The 21,840-nt window shown below is 39.7% G+C and overlaps 1 protein-coding gene across 2 annotated transcripts in view; it reads right to left on the bottom strand.

The window, feature by feature from the left end:
* ABCA12 (ATP binding cassette subfamily A member 12) overlaps nucleotides 1-21,840 on the bottom strand; it is a gene marked incomplete at both ends in the record, with an annotated part of 165,172 nt that overhangs the window by 56,719 nt on the left and 86,613 nt on the right. For both annotated transcript variants that reach the window (XM_080932869.1, XM_080932868.1), the window contains 11 exons: nucleotides 1,004-1,094; nucleotides 3,349-3,468; nucleotides 5,406-5,545; nucleotides 6,800-7,010; nucleotides 7,330-7,494; nucleotides 9,265-9,438; nucleotides 10,853-10,974; nucleotides 12,408-12,520; nucleotides 12,601-12,857; nucleotides 19,849-19,955; nucleotides 20,928-21,046. In XM_080932869.1, coding sequence (XP_080788995.1) covers nucleotides 1,004-1,094; nucleotides 3,349-3,468; nucleotides 5,406-5,545; nucleotides 6,800-7,010; nucleotides 7,330-7,494; nucleotides 9,265-9,438; nucleotides 10,853-10,974; nucleotides 12,408-12,520; nucleotides 12,601-12,857; nucleotides 19,849-19,955; nucleotides 20,928-21,046 — 1,619 coding nt within the window. The remainder of the gene's footprint in view (nucleotides 1-1,003; nucleotides 1,095-3,348; nucleotides 3,469-5,405; nucleotides 5,546-6,799; nucleotides 7,011-7,329; nucleotides 7,495-9,264; nucleotides 9,439-10,852; nucleotides 10,975-12,407; nucleotides 12,521-12,600; nucleotides 12,858-19,848; nucleotides 19,956-20,927; nucleotides 21,047-21,840) is intronic.

Here is a 21,840-nt window from a genome sequence, read left to right on the forward strand (position 1 = left end):
TACACTTACTTTAATCTGATTTTAAGTTCTAAGCCTCATCTCCTATTTTGAAAGTTAGGAATGATAATATTTATTTAAGAACATTATTTTTTTTTTCTGATATTTTTATCAAATGGTGACTTACCATTTACTTTCGGAAAAGACATCCCCTAATACCTGTCTTTAACAAATTGGGTTGACTCTCATCAGATGTGTATAATCATACACCACACAGCTACAAACAAACATAGACGTAATTCCTTCGCACTGGCTTTACTGCCTAAGTCACTTGGGTCCCAGAGGTGCTGGGAAGGAGGAGGGTATTTGCTCTGCTACTGCCAAATCCTGATGCTCTCAATCCCTTCCTCATCCTTGTGGGTTGCATAGCAACCGTGAATCAGACACAGCCTGAATTAGAAGTCTTGCATCCTTTAGGTTGAAGGTGGGGACTTGGCAGGGGAAATATGTAAGTTCAGACAGCTGCCTTTGATTCTCTGCAGCTTGTTCCTTTTACATGACCCTGAGAGGAGGACCGAACCTTGAATATTGATTTAGGCTTATTTCCTTCTGAGCCTCCAACGTTTGCCTTTGTTAACTCTATAGCCTTTTCCGGTGCCATGAGGCCAGTAGAGATCAAATGTTAAACACTTGACAGAAATCATCTCACGTTCCCGCACTTGTGAGGACTGACTTCTCACTGAGTTATCAAGGAACGGGAAAGAGAAAAAAAAAAAAAAAAAAAAGAAGTAAAATGTGCCCTCTTACTAATGGAGAGAAAGCTGCATTTATATCACGAACATTGCTGCGAAATCACTGAACCAACCACGAGTGTTCACACATCCCTATTACTAATTAACAGGAAATGCGGGTAGACATATCCAGGGTCCGGCTTTTCTTCCAATAGCTAACAAAGAACTAAATGCAGAGGAAAAGGGACGTTCTCTCACAGGTACAGGGCTCTGGGTTCCTTCCCCTAAGTTTGATGCCCAGAGCGAATGAGAGCTCTGGGCGTGGCCGGACTCACCAAGGTCATCTATCTGCTTCAGGAGTTCCACAGCGTCCAGTCCCACGGAGAACTTCACGAAAACTTGCACAAAGGGGTTCCGTAGAGTATTCTGGAAATTAAGAACAGGAGCCAGTTTCAAAGTGAGGAGAAAACATGTTTAATCACTGCCACTCTTAATACAGCCTTGGAACAAAGAAACCGACAGCACTGGGTGTTATTAATACCTGCTTGTGGGCTCGCGCACAATGGTTGGAAAGAATGGACTTCTGTCTTTAAACACAAATGGCTCAGATTTCTAAAAGGACCCCGAGGGGACCATAATTATTTTTTAACATCAGAAAATTATATTCAATTAAATAGGTTTTTTTCTCGCTGCTAATAAATTATTTCCTTTTAAACATATTGTAAATAATGTGTTTCAGGGTGCATTTCTTTCTCCAGAGGTTTTTTTTCTTTTTTTTCAAGGCAACATGTGACATTCACAAGGTCTGCGTAGCGTCTGACCTCACAGCTGTTTTGTATTCTAGTTCCTCATCCCCAGCTGCGAGGCCTCCCATCCCTGTCTCTAGGTTATCTTTCTGTGAAGTGGGGGATAAATGACTAATCAGAAATGTCAGTGTCCATTATTGTCACACTAATCTGCATTGGACAGGAACAGCTATATGGCCATGGGAAAAACGCATCAATAAAACCAACCCAATCCACCAAAACACCGGTAATTTAGAATAATAATTTATTTATAATATTAAGGCTTCTGTGGCAATTTTCAAGCCTAAGGGATGTGGCTTTCACTAGGTTAGTCATGATTAGCTCTTTTTGCTGTGAGCTGGACACTATGAAGACTCTTACCACACCTCAAAGTGAGCACTATTCTGACCTCTATCTTCTTGGCGAGTATGCACATACTTGTGCTAATGACTGGACCCAGAGCCATTGTACAGCAACCCTTGTCATCTGCTGAAGCTGGCAGTGTCACGCTTGCATTCACAGACCTAAGTTTCTCCTTGAGAATTGAGAGTAGCGATTTATTCTTTTTCGGGAGTAAAGGTACTTCAGTTAGCGGATAATCCCACTGTGAAGACGGTCACGGAGGTTCTAGTAAATTCTGCACCGTTGTTGTCTGCAGTGTACATCCTTTGGTAATTCAGCACTTCGGCCAACAAAAATTTTCTTAATAAAATACTGTATGTGGGCTGTTTCCTCCCTCTCCATAGGTGAAAGAATTTTTTTTTTTTTTTTTTTTTTGAGGAAAGAATAATCTTCCACCGAGGAGAAGAGACAGGGCAATAAAATTCTAACTCTGAAACATTGCTATCTGAGACTTGCCTGGAAAATCCACCGTAAATGAGTAGTGGAACTTAGGATAGTTATCTCTTTAATTGTTACATTGAATAGTGCATTGTGGGGACCATGTTCGATAAAAAAAAAAAAAATGCCCTTCATTTTATGGTTATTAAACATATTAATGATTTTTTATATTTATTTTCTAAGAAAGTAGCTTTTAGGTACAATTTTCCTGACAAATGTTCATGAAATAAATCGTTCATCATTTGCTCAGTATAATGGTAAAGACAGGATTTTTTTCCCAAATATTCTTGGGTCGCATTGGTTTTATAGGGCCATGTCTTTGCATGGCAAACACTTCTTTCGTGTCTTGGATACTATCATTCCTGCAGATTCTTTTTTGCAGCCAATCAAAATCCTGAACTATGCCTTTCAAACCAAAGAATCCTGAACCCTGCTTTTCAAACCAAAGTGCACAGAGCAGCAACGTCAAACCTGTAACTCTACTGGCAGGAGCATCAAGAGTGACTGAGTGAGGAACAAATCTGTAAGAGGTCGTTTATTAGAATGTTTTTTTCTGGGTGTGCCTTTTGCTCCTTTACAAAGCAATTTAAGACATTTGTCCATCTACTTCCATGAAAGCACCTTGTACACAGTCTATGCCACGTGCTTCAACTAAAGAACTCCAGATGCTGATTGCTTTCTACAATATTAATACTTTAGAAATTCTAAACACATTAACTATCAGAGAATATTTTAAAAGAGAGATAACTTAAGCATATCTATAGCATATTAATTACAACCATTTAGAAAATGATTACACCGTGAGTTATAGTTGCATCCTGTGGAAGAACTCTCACTTCTAAAGTAGTAGAAAAGCAGAAACATCTAGGGGGAAGGGTGGGGTTATAAATGTGGATGAGAATTCTGCTATCTTGTCTCAGATCCTGTCTCTGAAGAGGAGGTTACTCTGACTTATTGAATATGGATGCTAAGTTACTATCTTCTCATAATCAAGGTGATTAAAATATCAGAGAATTTTAATCCCCCGTGAGGTATATGACAGAGTAATCCAGTACCTGGAGCATTGGAATTGTCTGGTTTAGCAGGTGGAAGGAATTCATGAAGATCGGTGACTTATCCATCCACTCCTGAGATTTTTCTCTTAATTCTGCCAGCTGTCTCAGAGTTACATTGGACTTAACAATGAAGAAACAAGAGAGATATGGTCAATTTGTATTTTTCATGTATTTTAGTAGAAGACTTTTTTTGGTATATAAAAAACAACAGCCTTAAAGGGTAGAGTTGGAAAAGAAAAAGAATAACCATTGTCAGACTATATCTATGTGTTTAAAGCTTCAAATGATGTATCTTATAAAGACCAAGATTATTTATTAATCTAAAAATTCATGGAAATTTAGGGCTTGCTTTGTGTCCAACTTGAATTTGTAACCAAAATGGAAGTATTTCCAGAGTTCTCACAGGTTTTCCTTTTTATCAATATCAAGTTTCACTTTACTATTAAGTAGTGTCAAGTTCACACACATAGAGAGGATAGTCTTCTTAAATTGAATGTTCTAAGTCAGAAAACAGGATAAGAGAGATGTGCCTGATTCTTCTTCCTTGGAACATGTACATCACAGCCACTTAGGAAGCCAGTCTGACAAGAGCTAATCAAGTAAAACGCAGTCAAGCATGGTGGTTCGTGTCTATAATGTCAGCACATGCCGGCTGAGGCAGGAAGACTCTGAACTCTCAAGGACTGCATAAGCTGCATAGTGAGATCTCAGTAAAATAAAATAATGAGACAAAGCAATTAAATATTCTCCAACCCTCCAACCCTAGACATTAACCTTACTGAAAGAAAATAGCAACATGCCAGAATGTATGCTATGTGCTCTGTTGGCCACAATGCTTGCATTAGCAGGAATCTAAAAATGTCACTTGGAGATAAAATGAATGACCAGCAACTGAGAGTTAAATAAATGCACTACATGTTATTAAAACATTTCTTTAAATATCTTTAAAAAGCAAAGAATTTAGCTAGCTCTATTGAGTTGAAGGGATTTTTACCACATAAAGGAGAGGAGATTCAAGTCAAGCATAAAAGGGCAGGTCCACACTCGAGACAGTGAAAGTGACTCACTTACACAAAATTATGTGATGCTCACACCCAGTAAGACAAATAAGATGTTAAATCACAAACATTCAAAGTAACAGCACCGAGTAGAAATCTCCTGTGCATTCTACACAGTCCCTGAGTAACAATGGAATCACTCAAACTGTGATATAATGATCAGGTAATGTTAAGGCAGATTTTTTTCTCTCTTTCATTCTTTAGTGTTTTCAAAGAGTCAGTGTGTAATTCAAACCCCATTTCTCGTTTGAGAGGGGGTGTCAACCTCCAAAGCCTCCAGTCTCAGCCCCAAGGCACTGAGGTTACATGTGTGCTCTTCATGTCTGTCTTTAAGCCAACCTCACTAATGCTTTCTTTTCTTTTCAGTGCTGTGGATTGAACTTAGGGCTCAGTGACATCAGGCAAGCACTCTACCATGGAGCACCATGTCCATTCCTTAAGGCCAACCTTAAAGTGACAAGATGTTATTAGGACAAACTGAGGTAGGTGTAAATGTAGGTAGGTAGGGCCTAATGGCATTGTCTTTCTTAAGATGTGTCATTGATAAAAAGAAGAGATATTAAACTATACAACTAACTATGAAGCTAAGAGTTTATACTTTAAGGGCTATTTTTATTTGAATGAGGTATATAATCACCCTTTTATTCTTTCTAGTGTGATTTTTAAAAAAAAATATGTTTTTAACATTCGACATTCACTGAAAACTTTTTGGCTTTCTTAGATGCAGTGAAGTCTTGAGTTCTAGCTGTATCTAATTTTATTCCCAAATGTCACATAGTTCATGTCACCACAAGCTCTCATGTGCCATTGTCTATATCCAATGCCATGCACACCTATCTAGGGCCAAAGTAAGGAATTACCAAGAGTTTCCAAAAACCACAAACAATGATGATAGCAGAGAAGACATAAGCCAGAATCATCTAAAATAAATTTAGGAGCTGACTGTGTTAAAAACAGAAACAGTACACCACATAGACACATTGAGTTTAACAACCAAACCTTTTCCATAATGGCCTTTGTAGTTGGGTTATATGGTGCATATAAAATCTTTCCCAACAACATGGGTTTCAAGAAGGCCCAAATCACAGGCCCAGCAGGCATATTAATGATGTCTTTGTAAAGGGAGAAGCAAAATGGTGCTGGAAATAAAAAGCAAGACAAAATAATCCATCAGTCAATTAATATGCACAATTATTATGCAACAATCATTATAATTTAGAGAAAAGCCAAACAATCATTTCTAGGCACACACTCCAAATCCACGTATTCATGGAGAACGGGTACAGAGTATAGAGCCTAAAATTTATGTCTTAGCACTTTGTGTCTACATTGGTAACAGAGAGGACGCATCTGATATTGATGTAAGACAGCAGAGTAATTAATTGTTCTTTAGGTTCAAAAGTTTAAGCTGATAAGCCAGTCTAGAATAAATAATGGCATTTTGCCAAGGGGAAATACAAGGATTTCAAACCATATTTCAGAATTGCTTCTACCATAAATGTTTTACCAGCACTTAATTTTCTAAAAAAAATACACATAACCCTACTCCCAGAATGGAGCCAGATACATTCATAAGGTTTTGTTGGACGAATAAAAAGATGAATGAATGATCCAACCCAAACTGCTTTACTAAACGTCCATATATCACCCAGAAGAGTCCCCCAGATCACATTTTGCACCTCCAAGTTTATAGATCAAGTGAATGACTTTGATACGCCACTAAACAGTTATGCTTAGCTGCACACACGCAGCTCCACCATAGGCCATATAAACGTCGAATGCTAGAAAGTTAGGGGAAAATATTGACCCAAGCAAATTTGAAACACACTTTTGCATTATGTACTGGCAAGAATTCATAGTTATGACCTACAGATGCTGTAGCCTACAGACCCACAGAGCTGCGCAGGCCAACAGCAATGTTGTTAGTGATGGGCTGCGTATATATAGGGTAGGATCCTATAGAATAACATCACCTGAGATGTGGTGGCTGCTACTCTAGGTTCTTGTGATGTTCCCACAATGACCAGGTCACCTCATGATACTCTTCTCGGGGTACATGTCTAGTACTAATGTGGTCTCTGACCGTGCATTCTGTCATTTAGAGAACTCAATGGCTCTGAAACCTCCAAGTTAGGGACCTTGGGCAGGAGCTTCATTATCTTTGTCTTTGCTCCCTCCTGCCCCAGTAAGATGCAACAGGGTAGACATTACCTCATGGGGCTGCTGTGACGAGGGCATGAATTAAGAGGCAGAACATGGAGTCCTGCACAAGTGTTTGCCATTTTTATTCTGAGGTAAAATTAATACATCATTTACGCTGAAAAGTGGAGACAGAACATGTAATCCTCCTGCTATTAAGAGTAATTATCATACCTAATTTGAGGCACACTTACTAGCATTTAAAGGAATCCCGTATTTTGAAGCAACTTCTTCTTTAGTTAACTTGTAAGTGAGAAAATCCTTGGTGTGGTTGCCCTTTGGCTTCTGGGAAGAAGGCAGCATGGCGGTTAAGTACTCAGTGGTAATCCCTTGGGAACACAGAGCTTGGGAGATGGTACTGAAAGATCCTGCTGGCGTGTTCATCCTGGTGCTTCTGTACATGGCCTGTGAGACAATGCCCCAAGAGTTAGTAATGTTCCAGGAGTTACGTGTGCTCTAGAAGGCAACATAGAATGAAAGGGTGGCAGACCTCAGAGTTCCCATAATTTCCTTAAAGTGTGAGTTGCAAACCTTAATAGAGGATGACAAGCTTCAGTGGTTTAAATGCCAGATGTGGCTAAAGTGTGTGTGTGGGGGGGTTCTCCTGAGTTTCTGTCTTCTGTGTGCTAGATCGGTAGCTGAAGTTCTTTTGCCCAATCCTAATAAAAGGCTAGCCTGACAGGAATGATTTCTTGGGAGGAACATTATGGAGTGACTCTTCTACCTGAGTTAATGGAACATTCCTGGGCAGATGCATTTGTCTCAGGGATCTCATTTTGTCCAGCAGTGGATGTGCGCCGGAAGCCAACTGATTGAGAATTTCTCTCAGCTTTATGAAGAGTTCCATCATCCTTTCCACTGGCTTTTGATCTTTCCTTGGGAAAAACACCTAATGGAAAGGGAATGAAAATGAATGGTTTATATTCAGGCACTGGAACCTCATGGATACTTGGTAAGATTATAAAACAGAACAGCCTCCTTGTGAAATGTTATAGAAAGTCTACCGATCAGCCAAATAGAGATACTTACCTAACAAACCAGTCATTCTATTTCTAGATAGTCATCCAAGCAGAGGGAATACATAAACCCACATAAAGGCTGTTATGCAGTTATAGGGATTTTACTTACAACAGCCAACAGGTTGGGAGTGGGAACAATCCACCTAAATTTATCTTTAAAATGCAATATAGTATAGACTTGCCAAAAAAATGCTGATACACATTACAACATGTACCAAATTTAAAGATACTACACTAAGTGAAAGAAGCCAGCTACACAGAACAGATACTCTGTGATTGATTCAACTGATACAAAAGGCAAAGGCATAATTTGAGACTGCAAAAAAAATGGAGGCTTGAGCTCTCAGAAGGAGAACAGAAATACTACCCTTTAGGGGAATACTACACAGTCTTAACTGCCAAGCCATCCTTCCAGTCTCCAAATTAGCTATTTTCAATGTCAGAATGGTAAACATCTATTGTGCAGTGCCTTTGATAACCTTGTTTCTAGCCAAACATATACAAATAAATGAAAGTTAAAAAGTAAATTAAGCAATTTAAGAATAAAGAGGTTCTAGGCAGACCAAAAAAGATGTGTGAGGTCTTTGGGAAAAGAAAAGCTCTTTAAAGTATGCAAGACCCAAAAGGTCTCTGTCTCTCTGTCTCTGTCTCTGTCTCTGTCTCTGTCTCTGTCTCTGTCTCTCTCTCTCTCTCTCTCTCTCTCTCTCTCTCTCTCTCTCTGTCTGTCTTGAACCAAAGGATGCCTAGTAGGTATATGCAGATAATAAGGCTTTGGTATGGGACAGAGGACTTTCCTGGGGGGGTTATGGAAACCACTGGCTGGTAGTAACAAGAATGTTGACATAAGAACACTTCAAGGGTCACTCTGCTGCTATGGGGGATACAGCGAGAGTGAGATGGAGCATGTGTGCAGAACATGGTAAACCGTAACTAATCCTAAAGCATTTCTATCCCCTCAACCTCTGGATTTTCTAAATTTAAGTGGGGAGAACAACATTTTTCTCAGCTTTTGGCCTTCCAAGGATTCCCTTCTGCCTGACTGGGCTTCAGTGGGAGAGGGTGTGCTCAGTCCTGCTGTGTGATGTCCCAGGGTCCGGTGGTACCCAAGGGGGTGGGGCTTCCACATCTCTGAGGAGGAGAGGAGGTAATGGAGGGGGAGGGACCTATAAGGGCAGGATAAAGAGGAGAGGAGGGAGGTGGAGTGCAACCAGAATGTAAAATGAATAAATAAATAAATGGGAAGAAAGATATGTATGCAATTTTGACTCAAGTATACACTTTGGCAGAGAAATGTTTTCAGATTTCTAGGTTATACTTTTCTCTTAGCTCTGTGGTGAGTGAACACTTCCAGAGCATCTGCTCATTGTAGCAGAGTTTTGCTCACCACAACCATAAATAATGATTGCTTCTTAACTAAATTGATGAAGGAAAGGTAAATATATGCATCTTAAAAGCACCCCAAAGAATCTTATATATTTTTGCATTAAAAAAATCCTCTCGGTGTGTATTTTTTTTACTTGCAATTTTAAAATGGTTGCTTTAAAATCTTTAACCTTTTGTTCTAATTTTAATTTTGTCTGTTTATTTATTTGTTTTTACACAAAACTAACATGGCAACGTATTCACCAGTAGCAACTTGCCTTGTATGTGAAATTGTAAATGTCTAAGTAGTGCAGAAGGGTGAGTCCAATGAGGTAGGACTGGTGTGATCTCTCTGGAAGGGGCAGCTTGCAGAATTCCTTCATGGCATCTTCCAGCTTGGGGTTGGTGACGTTCGTATCGCACGAGTGCAACCAGAAAACCCGAGAAATTATCTTCGAGGAGGAGGAGGAAGAAAACTGTTTTAGTTGTGAACAAAGAAATTGCAAACTGCAGCTACCAGGTAGCCATGTTCATATGCTGACGTGTGAGAGGAGAAGGTAGGTCAATGGGACAGGTGTCACCTCTACTGATGCTCAGAGAGAACAAAGGGGACAGACAATGACAACTGAGGTTGAAAATCTTTCTCTCCTTTACAATGCCAGCCGGACTGTGTGATCTCTACTCATGCTTTTGTTTACTAAGATGGTCCTGCTCTTCATGAGCCAAGGACCTGATTACAAAGGTGACAGTTTGGAATCAAAAGAGCAAAAGGCGAGATCAAAGGGAACAGGTGAGTGGATATTACTTGCTAGCAGGGGAGGGAAGAAAAAGCCAAGGCAGAGCAGTTTTGAGTTTTGTGTAGGGAACTAATCACACTGACAGCAGCAACTTAAATATCTTCCAGAGGGAAGCTTCCGTGAACTTAATCTAGTTTTGGTTAATAACGAAGCTGTGCTTAGAGACGACACACTCTGTCACATGTGACCACAAGCTGTGCAGTTCTTTTGGAAAATTTTTATGACACTTCCAGACAATGGCTGTGGAAGTGGGATAAAAGACAAGACATTTTGAATGGAAAACTATATTATCAGCTAAGAAGAAAATAACATTATTTATTTTCACAGCCAGAAAAAGTTGAACTAGAACCACAAACTTTTCCATAGTCCCATTGACAACAACTATCACATATAATAAGTCTCTCCCTGAGACTTTAAGAAAGGAGAAGTAAATACTTGGTTTTAGTTTTGTTACAACAAAGGGTGAATATCTCTGTGCTCTCTCCCTAACTTGGCTTTTGAAGTTTGACCTTGATATCCTTGTAGAAGATCAGATGATGTCATTATAATACTGGATACGGTTACTGACAGTTGAAGAAAACATTCTGTGGGGGTTGGGGGAGGGGAAGTGTGGAACAGGCGAGGCAAGGATAAATACAAAGCATTGAAACATAACAACATTGCTTCCGAATTTCTCTCCTAAGGCTGAGAATGTAGCCAGTGCTAGGTTCAGCCTACAAACACACACAAACACACATATACCTACATACATAAACACACACTCACATATACATACACACACATGCACATATACACAAGTGCACACACATGCACACACAAAACATACTCACATGTAAGCATTCACACATGCATGTGCGCGCGCGCACACACACACACACACACACACACACACACACACACACAAGGATGTGCAGGATACTTCAATCTTCACTTAAGATTGAAACTTATTTTACCATCTGCATGGAAAATTGATCAGACTCACATGCAACCTGCTGGTGTCTTGTTGATACGTACTAAGTGCTACATAAACTTCTACAAAGGACCTTTACATTCAACCAGGAACCCTTACCTCAGCTCTGTTGTCTGGGATCGGAATGGCCAGCAGCTTGTCAATACTTGTGTTGGACATCCCTAGTGCCCTTAAATCTTCTTTCAGCAAATCTATGTTTTTAAACATTTCTATTAATTGGCCTGTAAGGAAAACACACACACACACACAGTTCACACATCAGTTTCAATGCCACAGTTTTTAGATACACAAAGGTAACTTCTAGATTAACATGTGTTGAACATACATGCCTCATCAGAAGCAGCTGTCTCTCAGACTTGGTAAGCTTTGCATCTTTAAGATCTATCTCAGTCTGGTTTAGACTTGTACTTACGATGCCATTAACTTGAGTTAGCAGATTGCTCTAGGTTGTAAATTTTCCTCAGGTGTCCACAACCCAAGGTTGATCCAAGGAAAATAGAGTTTCTTCACGACTTTGATCATATAACCCACTAAATAAATACATCTCCATTTGATTTAAACTGTCACCTAAATTCAAAATGCTTCTTAACCAAGGAGCATATGATGGTGTCAATTTGAGAATAGACTTAATAAATCAACTACGAGATATTTGTCTTTAATTTGTCCCTGAACTCTATAGTTTATATTTTTTTTTTACAATATTATGCTGCTTATACATTAAAAGTTTGTAATTTTAAGCTCTTTAAGCATGACAATTACAATTATTTCACATTTGGGCCAGTTTAGACACAGTCAACAATATTTTATTTTATTTTTAGAAGATTGTAATCTCTGTTCTAAAAACTTTTGCTTTGTTCTTAAGCACTCTTTAGATTTATTGATTTTTATTTTATATGTATAGGTGTTTTGCCTGCATGTATGTCTGTGCATCATGTTAGTGTAGTGCCCATAGGGTCCAGAAGAGTACGTCTAGGGACTTAAGTTATAAACGGCTGTGTGATGTCAGGTTGGTGCTGGGAAACGAACCTGGGTCCTCTGCAAGAGCCTATCTCTCAAGCCCCAATTTCTTGAACTAAGTTACCCTCATGCAACACATCTCCTTCATTTTTAGACTTAATGTTCTTCTCATTTTGAGCCTCAGAATGTTCTGTACCGTATTTCGGTGTTGAGTCAGGAAGAAGTGTATTGCATGCTGTGCCACGCTTAGAATACCAATAACGTTCTGAATTGAGATTTCTGCACACAGCTGTGCATCCATTTTAGTTTAGTTAGTTAGTTAGTTAGTTAGTTAGTTAGTTAGTTAGTTTGTTTGTTTGTTTTCATCAGACTGTTCTTATAGAAGAGAACTTGTTTCACCCTCCTTCACAGCCAGTTCTCTGGTGCACTCTACTATATCTAGAAACAAAAGGTAAATTGGTCGAACTTGTTAAATTTTGGGAACTCTTTTGCTGTAACGTTCTTCCAGGTCTCAGTCCCTACTAGCTTGTTGTGTCTGCTTTAGACAAGCAGCTGCTTTTGAAATCTTCGGGTTCCTCATTGTTAGGGCAGGCAGAAGAGCAGGTTTGCCTGGGGACTTTGAGAAAAGAGCCTTCTCCTAAACTGCAGATGGTAACCTGTTTCCTAACACGTCCTTAGAATGCGGGCAGGGAAACACCTGGCTGCTCGGAAGCGTCTGCGCTGCTGTTGACATGCAACATGGCTTCTACAGTTGGTATCAGCCGTGTGATATTTTCCAAGTAATTCATTTGCAACGCCTGTTCCAGGAGCCTAGGACAAAACAGAAGAATAAATTCAGCTAGGCACGATTTGGGAGACAGGATTTCTCCAAGGAAGAAAAAAAAACTTACCAGTCCATATTGAGATTAATGTTCCTGGGATCTCCGGTGAGCAAATCCCTCAGTGTTGCAGATATTACATTGTCGTGGTACAGTAAGCCAGTGGCGAGATCAGTGCCCAGCTCTGCCGCTTCAATCAGTTGCACGTGAAAGACATGGTCATCACACAGCCTCTTGAAGCTCGTGTTGGAGAGCTGGCAAGACTTCTCGATCGAACGGAAAGTCTCTGATTCACAGAGAAGTTCCGTCAAGTTTCGAAGTTGAGACAGCTTCCCAGAAAGGGGAAAGAAGAGAAAATAGATTAGTCATGTTATTTGGCATATTTAGTAGTTGAAAATAAGTTTGATCCTGTAAAAATTTGTCCTGTAAAATTTGATCCTGTTTAAAAAATGTTTCTGCCTATAACAAAGCAGTGTCTTTTGCTGTTTGTTTGTATTTCTCTTTCCTAAGAATCTTATGAAAACTTGGAACCTATTAGGCTTATTTTTCCCCAGTGGCATAGCTCTGCAAGTTTTTAAAATGTAGTTTTAAAAATTAAGAGGGGTAGTGAGGTAATAAGCCATGTGTCCGGCAGACACCAGCTCCAAGGTCCTGGAGACCCCCTTTTGGGTTTTGCACACATGGGATGCATTTTCTCAATTACTGATCAATGGAGGACTCCAGTCCATTCTGGGTGGTGCCATCCCTGGGCTGATGGTCTTGGGTTCCATAAAAGACAGGCTGAGCAAGCCAGGGGAAGCAAGCCAGTAAGCAGCACCCTCCGTGGCCTCTGCATCGGTTCCTGCCTCTGGCTTCCAGCCCTGCTTCCGTTCCTGTCCTGACTTCCTCCAGTGATGAACTTTCGATATGGAAGTGTAAGCCAAATAAACCCTTTGCTCTCTAACCTGCTTTTCATAGAAACTATGACTAAGACAAGCAGTTTTTTTAAAAATACAGTTTAACAAATTTTATATTTAATGTATATTTTTATATCTTGTGTAAGGGCAGAGAGGAGGCAGATTTGACTTGAATCTTTTCAAAAAGCGTTCCCTTCTTCACGTCCATCACGACGACTGTGAAGTATAGCAACCAGAACCAGAAAATAACAAGTGTTGATGAGTGTGTATAGGCATTATTATAACCTCTGTGCATTGTTGGTAGGAGTGTGAGATGACACAGCTTGTAGGGAAAATAGTATTGCACTTTCTCATGACTCAAAAAATAGAGTCCACTTCTGGGTCTGTGCTTCAGGGAACTGAAGATAGTGTTTGGAGAGAATATTTGTATACCAATGAGCACAAGAGCCTTACTGATAATAGCCACAAAATAGAAACAACTCGAGGGATGAATGGATAACCAGAATATACAGAAAAAATGAGGTAATATCTAAGAATATATGTGTATGGATATATGTATATATATATGTGTGTGTATAAGTAAACATACATGTATATATACATATGCATGTATACACACATTTATATCCTAAAATATAAAAAATATGCTGTTGTAACATGGGGAATCTTGAGAAAATAATGCTAAATTTAATCAGCTACTTGCAAATACTATATAATTTCAATATATGAGTGATCTAGAGGAACAAAATTTGTAACTCAGAAGTCTAAGAGGGACTGTGCATTCTCAGAGGCTGGGAGGAGAGAGAGGTGCAGAGTTAGGTCATAGAAAATGTTTACGTTCATCTGGTGAAAGGGGTTCTGCAACAATAGTTACCCAACAACATGAATGCATAGAACCTGACTGAAACCTACAGATAAAACTGGTTATGACCTAAATATTATGGTATCTTGTGACGATTAAATTTTAATCAACACTTTAAGTCTTCAAGCTGTGGCATGCATTAGCAACTCCATGGCAATAGACCTGATAATCAGGAGTCTGCCTTGTTATTCGAATTGTCTTCTGCCTTTTAATCTGTTTAGAAAAACTAAGCATTTTTGTCCTATGGAAATCATCAAAATTACTAACATCCCAAAACTTAACAATTTAAGCTCTCTAGTATATTCCTTAGCTTCATTCACCATGTCTCATGTATCCTCAGGATATGTTCCAAATTCTGGGGGAGAAAAGAATTTGCCTCTGGGAACTCCAATTCAGCTGTGTATGTGCAAGCAATCACTGAAATGAACTATTCCCCACCAAGCACATAGGTTTGCCAACACTTTTCTCCATACATCACTGGGGAAGGAAGGACAATGTGTCTTTAGCAAAGAGGTTTACAGGCAGCAAGCACAGGAAAGCCACAGAAGCCAACCATGGCCATTTTAAAGAAGAATTGTCATTGTTCCATTTTCCACAGTATTGAATAACATAATTAGTTTCTGGCTCTGAGCATTCTGAAACAACTTCATAATATATAGAAATTCTACTTACTAGTCTTGCTGCAAAGGAAAGATTTTCCATTCTGGAATAGGCTCAATCATTTTGCATACATTTGTTACATGTTTACTTATTCTGGACTTTGGTCCAAATACTAAATCTGTTTAAACCTCTAACAAATGGAACCAGATTTCTGTACACCATTGCTTATTGCCTGTCCTTTGATGCTTTCTCAAATTTTAAATTGTATTTTATTTGTTAATTAACAATTATTTGATTGTATTGGTATTTTACATGTATGTATGAATGTATATGTATGTACATTGTATGTGTGTCTGGTGCTCTCAAAGGCCGGGAGAAAGGGCATCATATACCCAGAAAATGTAGTAATAGAGGTTTGTGAGATGTTAAGTGGGTGCTGGGAATTTGACTTATATTAAGAGACAGTGTTGTTTTTCCAGTTGAAAGTTTTGTAGGTGAGTTGGTGTCCCCATCTCTCTACTGGGGGTCCTATCTGACTGGTGATCTCTTCAGGTTCCGTATCCCCACTGTTGGGCATTTTGGCTAATGTCACCCACATGACTCCTGGGAGCCTCTCCATCCCTGATCTCTGTGGCTTCCTAGAAATTCCCCTACCCCTAGCCCCTGGCAGCTGCATATTACCATTTATTCTCTTCGTCCTCTGGGTCTCTCCCCTGTGTATCTCCATACCTGATCCTGTCCCCCCTCCCTAAAATTGATCCTGTCTAAAAGAAATGCAGAGACAAAGATGGAACTGAGGGAATGGCAAACCAATAACCAGCCCAAGTTGAGACTCTTGCCATGGGCAAGCACCAATCTGTTATGTTTGCAGACAGGAGCCTAGCAGAGCTGTCCTCTGAGAGGCTCTACCCAGCAACTGATTGAAACGGATGCAGAGACCCACAGCCAAACATTGGACAGAGGGCGGTGACTCCTATGGAAGAGTTAGAGGAAGGATTGAAGGCCCTGGGGGGCATGGCAACCCCACAGGAAGACCAACATTGTCAAATAACCTGGATCCCAGGGAACTCCCAGATTCTGAGTGACCAACCAAAGAGCACACATGGGCTGGTCCGAGGTCCCCCAGCTCATGTGTAGCAGGGGGTTGGTTGCCTTGCCTGGCCTCAGTGGGTTAGGACTTGATACCTGGGGAGGTGGGCATTCTCTTGGAGGTGAAGGGGGGCATAAGGGAGGAAATCTGAGAGGGGTGATTTGGGGCAGCATTTGGAATGTAAATAAATAAATAAATAAATAAATAAATAAATAAATAAATAAATAAATAATTTTCTATTGTTTTTTGAAAAAGAGCCAGTGTTCTTTACCACTGAAACATCTCTCTGGTCTCTCTTTAATGCTTTCCTAAAGAAAGGATAGTAAATAATGTGGGGTCAATACATTCTTAATTGAGTTTTGAGAGTTAGCAAGCATCGGTGACTTTTACTGAGTAGAAACTGGAATCTGTTTATAGTTGCAAAGTCAGCAGCCATGTATGGGAAGCCAGTAAAAGTCGGCAGAGTAGTCATGACAGATGAGACAAAGAGAAATCCCATACCCTGCTGTGTTTGCTGAAGCTGGATTGGTTCTCTGAAACAAGAATGTAAATCAGGGTTAATAATACTGAGGGTGCCCAGAAGGGTGTGGCCACCAAAGAGGAACCTCAAAAATTTCACAAGCGTCGTAACTCAGTACTTCATTCTAAGAGCAATACGGGCACTGGGCTTGCTCTTTTAGAAGCTTTGTGAAGCATAAACTTAGTTACTAGGAGTTTCTCTTAAGGTATTTGTTAGTGTTGCTATGGAGATGGCTTGATGGATAAGTTTACTTGCTCTACAAGCATGAGAATCTGAGATTGAATTCCCAACACCCACTGCCTACCCAGATCCATAGCCCCAGGGGAGGCTGGGGGGAGAGAGCCCAAGAACTCACTGGCTTGCTTCCAGCTCAGTGAGAGACCCTGATTCAAAGCATCAAGGTGGAGAGAGATCAAAGAAGATGCCACAAGTCCTGCTTCAGTTTCTGAGTGTGTACATATGAGTGCATGAGGTCACAGACACGTGTCTCTGCTACTCACATACATATTCACAGCATTTGTTATTCTAACAAGATATGGTGGGGCACACTTCCAATCCCAGCACTCAGGAGGCAAAGGCAGGAGGATTGTATGTTTAAGTAGGGACTATACAGTAGGTTCAGAGCATCCAGGGTTATGGAGTGAGATGTTGTTTTAAATAAAGTATATGCTAACTTTAGACTACATAAAGGATCTGTCTCCATCATCATAGGCAGAGGTTCTATAACTGGGCAATGATTCCTTACTAACTCCATTATTAGCTATGGTGGGCTTCCCCATTGCCCATTAGCTCTCAAGTGAAAGAGAATTTTAATTCACATGATCATGAAGATTCTATAATATTATACACATACACTGATAAGTTCTCAATCAATGCTCCTGAGCCCTTGGCCGGTAAATAGAGGCACGTGTGTGTGTTTGTGTATTTCAAAAATGTTAAAGGCATTACAATAAACATAGTATATTGTCTGCATTCCTGCCCAAAATAAGAAATTTATTTTATGCAGTCAAGAAGTCTCCCTTTCTACCAAAAGAACGGGGGGGGGTATTAAAAACAGACAACAAGGAGAGTAAAGGACACAGACACTCTCAAACAAAATGTGTAAGCAGAAGGCTGAGAAGTAGAAGGAACTGTTGAAAATGGGCAGACATTTGGTCTACCCTGATGCAAGGAACTCCATGAATAAAATTGGGTACCTATGGACTCCACATGACTGCCACACTGAGGATGGCAGGAAGCAATGACCAAGACCCTACTTATAAAACCACAGACGCCCGGCTTCATTCCTTTACTGCCATGTGGGGAGTAGCAGCTCAGAGAACACAGCACTATTGTTGGTATTCCACCGTAACAGCCTTATTTATATACTCATGATTCATACTTTTCATCTAGAGATATGTGCTTTTATAGATGGAGAAGGCCTGAGCTCATCAGGGTCTCTATCCTGGAGAAGTGATATCCTTCAAACCCAGCAAACTATGACGCTAGGTATTGCCTTCCAAAGGCAGGAAGTCTCAGTCCCAAGAGCTCCAGATTCCTCTGCCTCACCTCAGGTTGACCTCCTAAACCACAGTTGAAGCTCTTTCTCCCTTCTGTTCTCTGACTGCACTGACTCCACGAATGTCATGTTCTTTGGTTTGTTTGTTTGTTTACATTATTTCAGACTTGGCATATGTAACATTCTCCCAATCTAATCTCTTTCTAAAATACAAAGTTAGCCTTCGTCATATTTGATGTCACACTCAAACCCCTTGACTAAGGAAAGATGTCCGCAGGACCTGGGTGTGACCTTTCTCTAAAGCCCCTGTCCTGACTTTCCCATAAGTACCTTCTCCTTCCAGAGAACTTGAATCCATCCTGGAGGCTTATACCTCTCTGGCTTCTTACAAACTTGAGTTTCTGTGTCTAGAATGCATGAGTGTGACCTAATGATACACAGCCTTCAAGACTCAGAGGTAAGTATTATATTTCCAGCCAAATTTCTTTCTTCCACCTTGGTACCCATAATCTGAGTTAGATAGCCCATCTTTACACACAGAACCTTGTCCGTCTGCATACCCCATCCTTCATCTTACTCTGTTACAATTGTGACTTTCCCTTCCTGACTTTTCCCCTGGCTGGATTATAAAAATTTGGGGGAATGGGGATTACTGTCCTATAAATAAAAGAGGAAATTGTCCTCGTAGGAGACATTTCAAAGGAAAGATGCTCTAAAGTGAATCGTGGACGGCAGAGGTCTTCATGGTCTACAGCAAAGGTAGGAAAAATGACTTTGTAAGAATCACATGGTTACACGGGGAGCACACTGAAAAAGGACTTTTATCCTGACCTATCAGCAAGGCGGTCTGTTCAGATGATAACATAGTTCAGTATCCATATAAAACAAATGAAGGGGTCACAGCTGTCTGGAAAACAAGGGAAACTAGATAAACTAGTGTTGGAGGAGTGACCTTTACTCTGATTCTTGAAAGATGAGTTAAGAGATTTCTGGGAGAATATATGCCTTTTTTCTCATTTACATAAATTAAGATAATGCTAAATTAAATACATTAGAAAATTTGATCCATGTAGAAAAGTGGGGCTAAAAAGCTAGGTAGTCTAATGAGCACATTTATCCGTAATATGCATGGACATAATGTTTTGCGAGCCTGCTTAATTATGGCTTGTTTACCACACAGCAAATCGCTTGCTTGCCCTAAATATACCACTTCTAATTTAACTTTATCCCAGGCTACATAAATCCAATTAAACTGCAGTTCTTACTAGGAAACCTGTTTTCAAAACTTAATAGAGTTGCTTTAAAAATGAATTTCCTGATAATCTGTACACTGGCCGAACAATAGACAAGTGAGCAGGACCAGATTCAAGCTTAACAGAGTTACAGTTTTGGTTCCTCCCTTTCCTTCTTCCAGGGTCACACATTTTAATGTGACTTCTCAGTGTCTGATATGATGAGAAGAAAAACAGATATGTTAATATTTGAGACCTTTGTGCACCGTGAAGTCAGGAAATTAGGGTTTGAAATCTACTTTTATAGATATAAAAGCTAAAGACAAATTTAAAAAATAATAGAACAAACCCCCAAATCATGAAGCTTAATATGATAGGTAGCTACACTGTGAAATGTTATGGAAGCTTATGAGCTCTGTAAGTGTTCTTTTAGATCATCTTATGCTGAGGCCGACATTGAGGACCTTATGTTAAATTGAGCACCTTTGTCACCATTTAGCCAGAACAGAGCTGCAGGGGAAAGGAGGTCACCTGTAATCATCAGATATTCTAACTGAACCTTCCTAGCATTATCACCCAGAGTGTTGCTATTTAGCTATTTATATTTCCTTTCTTGGCTTACCTTGGATTTTAGGATCTCAAGAAACGGAGGGAAGCTGTCCTCAGAGGAGCCATTTTGAAGGAAAGATTTTCTAAAGTGAATTGTGGACTGTAGAAGTTTGAGGTTGTCTGCAGAGGAGGAAGAATGACTTTGTGAAAATCACAAGGTTACCAGGGGAGCACATTGGAAAGAGACTTTTATCCGGGCATACCAGCAAGGGTCTTTTAGAATAATGTTGTAGTTCAATATAAAGATAAAATGAGTAAAAATTAACCTTTCCTTGAACCATGTGGACTAGAGAGTTCATTATTTTTAAAATATTCACAGATAATGCTGCTTAGAGATAAAAAGATGTTCCTAGAAAAGGTACAGCACATCTTTAGCTCTTTGAGAATTAAATAATGTTCTTATTTCTGACTCTGGGATACACTAGGTTGGAATATGTTGGGGCAAATAAACTGTATAGTCACTGTGTCCCCAAGAATATACTTTTGGCCACGATTTATTGATACTGAGGAAACAAACTCCAGGCTTAGATATGTGTTGGACCATTTACTTGATACTGTTTGGTACAGGAAAAAAAGAATGGGTATGAGGAAAGTGTAAAATGTTTGTTTTCAGTCTTTATGATTGCTTACATAGGTTAAAAAATTGAAAATTCAATGTGTGAAGGCAAGAAGCTGTCTGACAGACACATAGTTGACTTTGTTCATGTAACATGCGAGAACTTTGGAATCCTTAATTATTTATCTTAATTTCTCAACAACATAAGAGCAGTAAGCACACAGAGAATGTCATGAAGGGTTTCATGAACTGCCAATGACTCTGGATTCTTGGGAAGTTTGTCCAGGTAATCTTTATCACATTATCTAGGAGGAAACCATCCTACTAAAATTTGTTCAGCTAACCCTGCGGTACAAGTAGCAGCAAGAGGTCAGGATAATGGCATCAGAAATTCCACTTTAATATTACATCACTTAGATAAAATAGATGTATAACTATGAAAAAGAATATTTTTATTAAAAAAAACTCCTTTGATAAGCTAATGTCTTCACCAGTTGGAACAGAATTTGAAATTATGGGGGACTTGAGAGCATCACCTGGTGATCCCTTCGCCAAGTCATCGGTCATGTTCCTTACACATGCCAAATACGGAGAATATGGGCTGTCTGATGAGATGTTCAAGATGGCATCTTCAAAACTTTCCAGGATCAGGAGTCTGTAAAAAAAAAAAAAAAAAGAGAGAGAACATATGATTAGGCCTCATAAAATGGAAGCAAAGTCATTTCAACTTCGAATTGTGGGCCTGGGTACCAAAAGCCCTGTGAATTTGGGTACCCCACTTCACCAAGCCCTGATGTACAAAGGCAGCATACATCTGAATGTGTGCTTGTGTGTGTGTGTGTGTGTGCCTGTGTGTGTGTGTGTGCATGTGACTGTGTGTGTCTATGGTGTATTCTCTGCCATCTCAACCATAAGGCTACCTCTCCATTCTGTGGCTTCTTTTATCATTGGCTGCTGTTAGATTTTAAGTGACAAAGAGAGGATAAATGTTAATTCCTGTTTGAAAGACATTATTGAAAGCCTTGAATTATGCTGAACAATAGCCAAAATAACTAATACCAGGTTCTGTCAGGCACTAATATTTTATCAACATGCTAGTGGTTGAGATCCCTACAAACACAGCTAGTAATATAGGAAAAAGCACTAATATTAAAGAAGCCTCTGGATGTTTAAATGTGGGTTAACGACTTTCGATCCTGAAAGAACATTAAACAGAAATAAACCAATGCTGGGGAAAGTTTCCAATTTGGCAGCAAGAGTACACTTTATTGGTCATAAGACTAACTTTTAATTATAATTCACGCCTTACACATTTTTTTCTTTTTCTTTTTATTTTTTGGGGGGGAGTGAATCCAGTGCCTTTTGCACGTCAGGCAAAGGCTTTACCACTGAGCTACCTGCCCAGACTTAAATTACACTTATTTATTGTGGGGGAGTAAGAAGTGCAAA

The sequence above is a fragment of the Micromys minutus genome (genome assembly GCF_963924665.1).
Source record: "Micromys minutus genome assembly, chromosome: 19".
NCBI lineage: Eukaryota > Metazoa > Chordata > Mammalia > Rodentia > Muridae > Micromys > Micromys minutus.